The sequence below is a fragment of the Taurulus bubalis genome (genome assembly GCF_910589615.1).
Source record: "Taurulus bubalis genome assembly, chromosome: 5".
Classification (NCBI taxonomy): Eukaryota; Metazoa; Chordata; class Actinopteri; order Perciformes; family Cottidae; genus Taurulus; species Taurulus bubalis.
In genome coordinates, this window is record NC_136593.1 from 23,900,472 (window position 1) to 23,910,323 (window position 9,852).

General features: G+C 44.4%; 1 protein-coding gene across 1 annotated transcript; it reads left to right on the forward strand.

The window, feature by feature from the left end:
* Window positions 1-1,983: 1,983 nt before the first annotated feature.
* On the forward strand, window positions 1,984-4,798 carry LOC306736500 (transcriptional repressor scratch 2-like; the record flags this gene model as incomplete). Its single annotated transcript, XM_079218145.1, has 2 exons — window positions 1,984-2,140; window positions 3,987-4,798. 2 exons carry the CDS (start codon window positions 1,984-1,986, stop codon window positions 4,796-4,798), a joined length of 969 nt encoding a protein of 322 aa, XP_079074271.1.
* Between the last annotated feature and the right edge of the window lie 5,054 nt (window positions 4,799-9,852).

The following is a 9,852-nucleotide window of genomic DNA, read 5'->3' on the forward strand; positions in this document are numbered from 1 at the left end:
AAAATGAGATTTGTTGAATTTATAATTGTGTGTTTCATACGTCAAGATGGAAATTGTTTACCTTCTTTTTCTTTTCAGCACCTTTGAGTTTCTTTAACAGTTCACTGCGCCAGAGATGATGGAAATCCCCCCCGTCGGCATCTGCCTGTGAGATTATATTACATTTTTTATGATCCAGTCATACTGAACTGTATGTAGCTGAGCCATCTGTGGGCGAGCTGTCCAGGCTAGATTTAAGCTGCTGCCGTCTCTCCGGCTAACCAGAATGTGACCTCTTGACCCTGCTGGCACCCGAAGGTCAGCCTGTCACAGCCGACCGACCGGAAGTCACCGCAGGGGCTTCTTTTCTATCCAGATGAGGGTTATGTGGTCATGTGGAGGGCCGAGGGGTCTTCAGAGAGACATGCAACTGTCAGAAACAGGGACATACAGAGAGGGTGGAAGTAACAAATTGAGAATAAAAAGAAGAAAGTTTTATTTGATGTATCTGTATTTGAATGTTTTGATGTGTATGCTGTACATATCTAAAACACTGCTCTGTGTCATATATGTTGATATTCCATATTGGTGCAAAGATGCTATTTGTTTGTTAATCTGCATATGATTTAAAAGAAGATTAGAAGAAAATAAGGACCCATGAAGGATATAATAAGATTATTATTATAATAATATAATAAGATTATTATCATATTATTCAAGAAACACTTCAGAGATTGAACTGTTTCTTGAATATGACATTTATAATAATAATAACAATGATATAAAAAACGTTATACGGATATTCTAAATAGCAAAAAGCTAAGGATTGGAACAAATATAAATGTAAGTAAATGGACTAAAAAATCCTGTTAAAATTATTTTTTTACTCAAATTCAGTCCATGGAAGGTTTTAATTATTGCTACTACAGACACTGTTACTATTAAAAGTACCGATTACATACAATTATGGACATGAAGGGATCTGAATGTGCGTAAATGACTCTGACCTAAATCTGATGAAAACACACAAAACCCAATCCATAATCTGAGGGACATACCGAGACCATGTTCCTGCAGGTTTAACATTTCTACAATGAGCTGGATGTGTGTACGATGATGAGGATGAGGATGATGAAATATCAGAGGTGGTGGTGTTAGCAGTAAGGGGGTGTGTGTTTGGGGCAGCATAAATTGTGTTAGCTACTTCATTGAAAGACAATGGAGGACAAGATGTTGTGTGTAGTGTCACCCACGTGCTTCTGCACCACTATTGTCTGCCCTCCCTCCCTGGGAGAGGGGAGACGGAGGGGTGAAAGGAGGAGGAGGAGGATGTGGGAGGAGGAGGTGGGTTAGTTGAGTGTCTGTGTGTGTGTGTGTGTGTGTGTGTGTGTGTGTGTGTGTGTGTGTGTGTCCACGCGCACGTGCGTGCGTGGAGAAGCACAGACGGCTCGTGGTAATTTGATGTGTGTCCCCGGGGATGTTTGATGGATTAATGCTAAGCAGCTCCCTCTTCCAAAGCACCACCTGATCTTTGGGGCTTGTGCCCCACATATAAAAGGCTGCAGTAGTGCTGAGCTCAGCTAGTCCAGCAATCTCTCTCTCTCTCTCTCTCTCTCTCTCTCTCTCTCTCTCTCTCTCTCTCTCTCTCTCTCTCTCTCTCTCTCTATCCCTCTCTCTCTCTCTGCCTCTGTTTCTCCTTCGCCACTTTCTGTCTTCCTCTCCATCCTCCCTGTCCTCTGCTTTCTCTCTCTCTCTCTCTCAGTGTGCTGCTTTCACTACATTTCCTCTCTCTCTCTCTCTTCCTCCCCTCTGGCTTTAAACCTGTGAGTCCAGGACAGATTTTTTCCAGTCCTCCGCCGTTTGGCCTCTTTCAAGAAGGCCGCTTGGAACCTCAGCACATTTTTCTTCTTTTTCTTTTTTTTTTCATCAGCCTGGTTTTCTATGAGGCTCTAGCAATAGCTCTTTTTTTTTTTTTTTTTTTTTTTTTTAAATCAGGGAAAGAAAATGCCACGCTCCTTTTTGGTGAAGCAGCCGAAGGTTCACGATTTCTCGTCTTCCAACTACTACCATCAGCACCAGCAGCACTGGGACGACTCGCACACTGTCACACATGCCATCACAGAGTCGGCCACCAACTTGGCGGTGCGTTTGAGTGAAAATGGTGAGTTCCTCTCTCCAGTTGTGTTTTGAACTTGTTTTGTCTGCTGGCTGGTATATTGATTTCCTCCTTTGGAGATTATCAATACGCTCTTTAGCACAGAAACGGCAAAAAAAGGCAAAGATAAACAGACATGGATCCATGCAACGCTGTTCATGTTGTTGTGCTTGCTACCTAATCGCTCTTGGAAATCCCTCCTCCCCCCCAACACAAACCCACAGGCGTTGCTTGCTCCCCCTTCCGTGCGCCTCAGGACTTTTGTTTTCTAACTCGGCGGATGCTAAATAGTATTCAGGTCACGCCGGCTCAATCTGCTTAATACTCCAACCAGATCACACGGCGGCCTTTGGCTTTAATACCATTGTGCACACGAATGATGAGATATACGTGTACACGCGCATCAGGCTCTACATCTGATGCAAGCCTTTGTCAGGTCCAACTAGAAAAAAGAAGAAAGAACAAAAAACACTCGGGAGAAAGCAGATAGCCACATGGGACTGTGTTGTCCTTAGATGGTGCAGTTGCCCTTGAGTCTCTCCTCTCATCGTCCACCCCCCCCTCAACTCCCCCCACACACACACACACTCCCCCTCCACCCCACCCCCTCATCTCTCCATCTCTCTCCATCTGATCCTGCAGGATGTTAGATAGCCACAGGGAGTAGGATTGCAGCAACACAATCCATATGTGGAGCAGCGAGAGGTGATGGAACAGGGTTTTTAGAAGATGGGTATTGACTGGGAAATAGAGAGTGCTGCAGGTAATTCAATAAAGTGCAACATGAGCAGTGCATTGGCAGACAGTAGATTTTCCTCCTCCGCGGGACATCTACACGGAGGCGGGATGTGCAGAGCAGCCCTGCGATACAAACAATATTTTGCGTGTGTTTGCTGCGCACGCATGCGTGTGTTTGGCTTTGAGAAAGATCCAAAGAAATGTGCGCTTTGAGCAGATCTCCCCCAACACACACACACACACACACACACACACACACACACACACACACACACACACACACACACACACACACACATACACACGCACACACACCCCTCCACCACCAGCATCACAGATCTTGTGTTCTCGAGTTGAATCATTTGTCCCCCAGATTTAGGATGCCAGCTGTCTGCTTCCCTTTGTGTTCCAGTGTGTGTGTGTGTGTGTGTGTGTGTGTGTGTGGGTGTGTTTGTGTGTGGCTGGGTGGGGGGGAGTGGGCTCAATATACCATTGACTGCTGTCAAGATCACCCCCCCCCCCCACGCCACCAAACACACACACACACTCTCTCCCTCCCATCCCTCTTTGCCAAATCGCAGTCCTCCCCACCTGTCACTCAATCTCCCCCCTCGCCATACTCATGAATGCTCTCAAAAACGCCACAGATGGGGAATGATCTGATTAAAATGATTTAGTGATTGAGGGGATTTCGCTGCTGAGACGCTCTGTTTTGATCACCCCGCCCCCTCCCTAACAGATTTAGACGTGCTGCTGCGAGGCGGCGACAGGTGGATCGATGGGCAGCCAAAGTACTGCTGACTGTTTTGTCAATGTCAGCACATTGTGTTAAGACTCATATTCAGCCACAATGCGACTTTCACCCGTTTTTTTCTTTCTTCCCCATGATAGCACTTGTTGAAGCCAGTGGAAGTATTGATTGGGGCAGAACTGTGCACCCAAAGACTCATTAATATTTCATTCGCAAAGCTTGCTGAACCTTGCTCTTACAAATAGCTTCCTGTATAGGATTCGTATTGATTAGGGGTTTGGGTAAGAGGGCACTTTTCATCAGAGGTTATCAGGATCATGACGATGTTCAATCTCTTTATAAATTGTCTTTTTCCTTTCCCAGGCTACATCCACGATTACATCATCCCCTCAGCATTGCAGAGCACAAAGGAGGCCGGTCATGAGCAGACCGGGCTCTCCTCGCTGCCCCTGTACTCCCCAGGTGGCAGCGGCGGGGAGGAGTTCTCCGACCACGACATGGAGCATCCGGACAGTCCCGTCTCCAGCGGCACGGTGGAGTCAGACGGCAGCGGCCCTGAGTTAGAGGCGTGCGGCATCGGCGCCTTCCTCGTCTCAGACGGCCGCTCCCGCCGGAGGCCCAGCCAGAGGCGTCCACGCAAAGGAAGCAGTCAGTCGGACAGCAGCGAGGGCGTCGGCTCGGCGGACTGCAGCCCCGCCAAGGGGAAATCCAAAGGGCGCCACGTGTGCGGCGAGTGCGACAAGTCCTACGCCACGTCCTCCAATCTGAGCAGACACAAGCAGACTCACCGCAGCCTGGACAGCCAGCAGGCCAGGAAGTGCTCCACCTGCCACAAGGTGTACGTGTCCATGCCGGCGCTGGCCATGCACATGCTGACCCACGACCTGAAGCACGAGTGCACGGTGTGCGGCAAGGCCTTCAGTCGACCGTGGCTCCTGCAGGGCCACATGAGGTCCCACACTGGGGAGAAACCGTTCGCCTGCGCCCACTGTGGCAAGGCCTTCGCCGACCGCTCCAACCTGCGCGCCCACATGCAGACGCACTCGGCCTTCAAGCACTACTCCTGCAAACGCTGCTGCAAGACCTTCGCACTCAAGTCCTACCTGAACAAGCACTACGAGTCGGCCTGCTTCAAGGAGCACCAACCGGAGGACGACTGCAGCTCTGAGGACTGATCGGGACGTATTCATCTTTTTCATTTCTATTTATACGCTTTTTAATAGTTCATACAAACAAAGTCAGAGAAAAGCTTCTTCTCAAGCTTTTACATGCATGCATCATAATCCTGCCTTTTGATATAAGCAATAACCTCACTTGAAATTATTCAGGAATTATGTATGAAATTCATAAAGATTCTCAGTGTTGTTCACAAGTATAGAATATTTTATATTGTTTTTTATTAATTGAAATTGCAATAATTTACTTGCCAGTATTATTTTATATGCCAACGAGCTCTTAATTTACCTCAAACATATCTTATGCGTTAAGAAAAAGTATTTGTGTATTTATTAATTTATTTAACTATTTATTTGCCAATTCTGAAGAATATTTATTTATTATTGGTTGATGTATTTGTGAATTTAACATGGATTTATGAGAAGCCATGTATTGGATTTGTTGAAAACAAAAGCCAAAATATATTCTGACACTATATTGCTCTGTCTGATCAATTTGGTGATGACAATAAAACTGATGAAAATTAATAATTACAAAAACTCTCTCTCTCTCATGCCTGAATACATGCACATATTTATAGTTGAACACATCAAATATGAAATATTATAATTTTTTTTACAATGGCAGTTATTTCATATAAAAAAATCCATTAGTTTGATCATGGGGAAAAATGAAATATTCATGAAGTAGTTCACCTTCCAGTAGGTACGAAAATGATCTCGACATATTGCATGCGCTGTTGACATTATAGCAAACTAAGCTAATAAAAATGGAGACGGACACTAGCAGGCAAATGATAAATGGACTACACCGCATAGTGCTTTTCTATCTCACTGGCCGAAGCGTCTCATTCACCCATTCACACACACTGATGGCAATGGAGTCGCCATGCAAGACCGGACGTGTTGGGACTTGCCCAAGAACACTTTGACACGTGGACAGGAGGGGCCAGGGATTGAACCACCAATACTTGTGATTAGTGGATGACCCACCATATCAAGCCAAAGCCAAAGCCACCATGAAGCCATGATTGTCGGAAAATCGGAGAGGCGGTGTGTGGAAGCAGTTTGGGTTCTAAAGTGTAGACGGCAAAATGACCAATAAAGATAAGAGTGTCTGAGGACTCAGCTGCTAGCTTCAGCCCAAGTGAGGCAGCTGGGACACCAGAAACCAGTGGAGCAACTTTTACTGTCGAACCTCGTCTGACTGCCCACTCAGGACCATATACTTTAAACAAGAAGTGGACCTAGTCACCGTGACGTCACCCATTGGTTTGTGGACTGCCGTTACGAAGCCTTGAATTTGGGATTTTGGCCGTTGCCATCTTGTTTTTTTTTGGGATCCAGAAGTGAAGCTAACGTTAGCGCTAGCTTGGTTAGTAATTCACAAAAACGTGACATGACATGGACGTTTTGGTGAGCAGAAAATGCCGACTCATAGAGTGTCTTTTAGTGCAAAAAACAAAGCTAAGAAGCCAGGTATGGTGAGAGCAGACAGAGATGCTAGTTAGTGATCACGTATAAATGAGATAATACTGGAATTTTACTCACCGAACAAACTGGAGCAGACTTCTTGGAGGGTCTGTTACAAATAACTGCATGCAAGCAATATTATTTGTAAGACATTTGCATGAAAGGTTCTTCACAAAGCACGAACGCCACAAACACGACCGAGAGGTTATGTTCATTGACTCAAATTTGCTGAGGTGACCAGGCGGCAACCTCCTTTTCAGCGATATTGTATTGATGAACATTGTTTTTTCAGTCCACTAGATGGTGCTGTGTTGTTTTCTGGTGAGGTCAGCAGAGGAAGGAAGTTGGTTGGAACAAAAATGGAGACATCGGAGAAAGAAATTAGAAATGCGTCGTCTGTGTTTAAATCAAACGTCTGGACTTATTTTGGATTTTTTAACAAGGAAGGGAAGAAAGACACGGATATGACACATGCGATTTGCAAGCAGTGTTGTATAAAAATAAAATACTATGGGAATACTACGAACATGAGGGCTCATCTCACACGCCACCATCCAGAGAAAACGTTAACCAATGACAACCAAGCCTATGCTAAATCAGCTCCACCAAAAAATCAACCAACACTGGACACACTTAGCTTGACAAAGCTGCCTTCCAATTCTGAGCGAGCTAAGAAAATAACACAATCTATCACCTACTTCATGTGCAAAGACCTGCGTCCATACAACGTTGTGGAAAACAAAGACTTTTGTTAAATGCTCAAGACACTGGAACCCAGGTATTGACTCCGCCGTAATACAAACAGTTCAGTTTGTCAGGTGTATGCAACATTTATGACAGTGTTGGTCAGTTTGTCTGCTTGACAGTCCCATTTTGCTGCAATAAAAATGATTCAAGTGAGATGAACAGACTGAAAACTTTATCTTATTAGATCAAATGTTTACAACGTTTTCCTTTGGGGACAATTTTCAGTTGATAAAAGGTAATAAATCGCAATATATCGCAATACTCAGTATATCGCAGGATCACGATAATATCGTATCGTGACTTAAGTATCGTGGGACCGCTGGTGATTCCCACCCCTACTATCACTGCCAGAGACGTACACAGCGTCTCTACGTCACTCCTCCGCATTCCAAATATGGCAACTTCTGTTTACCGTTTGCGTTAGCAAAGAAAATAACAATATCTTAGTTCACTGCAACAGAGCTGCAATGAATCAGACGGACAGCCTGTTGGGCTTATATAGTATGAATTTTGAATTCAAACAAATCATTACTGATCCAATATTACCTTTTCTACCCATGTTCAAATGATAGCTAGACTTCATTCTGACATTCTGAGCCTAGCGCCCAGGAAGAGTGAACCAGTACAAACTCTTGAATAGGCCTTATTTAAATGATTAGGTCCTAAAAGACTGCTGAATTGCTGAATACAGAGTTATTTTCCAGAGTTATTAAATGTTGCTTGCTCGATTGGATCATGGTTGCAGAAGATTTCCTGAAGATCCAGGTGACTTCATTTTAATTTAATATTCGGAAGGCAACGCAGTATGCAGTTCTCTTTATACATCCATGGTCCCGCTCAGAGGCTATCCTCCAAAGTCTTCATTTCTAGAGCTAATATGTCCTAATGACCCACATATATATATATATATATATATATATATATATATATATATATATATATATATATATATATATATATATATATCATATTTCAAAGAGCCAATAAATGCAGCCGACCTTCGCCAATTGTGATTGATTATTTAATGGTGTGTTCAGGCTAATCTCATCAGCTAGATAATGGGACCACAATCTGTTTACCGGGTATTTTTCATCTAGCTGATCATCAATCACAAGCAAATAAATCACATGAAGTAGACCAATGAAAAAAAACCTGCAGCATTTAAATAATGCAGATGTTATGCAGAACATTACACAGTTACTAGTAACCTGCTCCACTGCTATGTGTGCTTTACAACTCATGCTGTCAACTCAGCATTTTGTGGCACTTTGTTGACTGTCTGGCAACATCTGCAGTGCTCCCCCTGACCAGCAGAGGGAGCAGCCATACAAACACACCATAGGCCAAATCTGACCTCCTGGTGCAGGATCAGTCAGGACTACACATTATTGTGTTAGTCAAAAAGAGCCACATTGAAAAGCTGAAGCTCCCTAGCAGGGTGCCTGCATGTCCCCCTCCTGCCCTGCCATGTTAGGAGATTCCTCACGAGCAGGTCCTGTCCCTCCACAGCACAGCGCTGCAGCCTGACCACAGGATGTGCTCTGGGTCAGGTGTCATGAGAACCGGGACCACTAGTCCAGACCAGACAGGGCTCAGCCCTCGGTAGCCCCCAGCCACTAATCCCTCATGGGAATGCAAGTATGTGTCTCAATAGACCACGGACTGGAGATAGCTATTTTCAGGCAAAATGGCCACCAGTTAAAACACATATCCATGTCAGTACATATGTATACATGTGCCTTCTCTCTCTCACATACACACACACACACACACACACACACACACACACACACACACACACACACACACACACACACACACACACACACACACACACACACACACACACACTTTAGAGGAGAGCAGGTTCAATGTAGCCTGATGGGAAAATTCAAATATACCTTGAGATCTACTCTCTCCCATGTGTGTAAAACTGTAGTGGTGGTCCAGAGAGTTTCATTAATATCCAACATCCTCAAAACTGCACCAATCGTTATGTCGAAATGAAAAATTTATAAAATGACCATGCGTAATGTGAAAGGGGGTCGCTCATATTTGACTAACGCACATAGAAACCAGTTAGTGTCTTTCATTGTTTGGTTTTACGGCTGTGACTTATAACTGTTGGGTTCAGTCTCACTCTCCTTAACCTCATTTCCACCAGTGAAGGACAACTTCTTTTTAAAAGGTCTCAAATACGTATCACTCACTTAAAAGTAATAAAATCACTAATGAATCCAAATCACTATTAGTTTCTGATCAGCAAAAGTAATGAGTTACATTACTGATTATATTTCTCTGCGTTACTCAGCTTAGCTTAGCTTAGCTTATGCTTTTACCCACACGTTGCATCTCCGGTATCTAACACTGGTGGAGCTAGAAAATGAGAAAATGAGAAAAATGGCTGCCAGTCGACAGTTTGGAGGTGTTGATTGACCATCAACAAAGCTTAGCCCCTCAATCTCAGAGAAGCCGTGGATTCACACTTCCAAATGAAACAGAACGAAAACTAGGTGATTCCTGAATGTTGGCTTGGCAGTGGCTAACATTAGCAAAGCAGCAAGCAAGGCCACAGATATGAAAACATACGTTTGGACATACTGGAAGACTAATATGGTAGTGTAGACCAATCCCGTTTGAGCGAGGCTTTACTTGCATGCAGGTAAACCGTCGGTGTGGAGAGTGAAGGTAGCGGAACGCATTGGCTGAAACCTGAAATCGGAACCCACCGGCTATCGTCTGATGATGAGTTAGTGTTTCGTTAGCTTGGCTAATTGCCTACGTCGAAGGTCGAAGGGTCAGCTTTTAACTCCAACTACATTCCCACGTCTCAA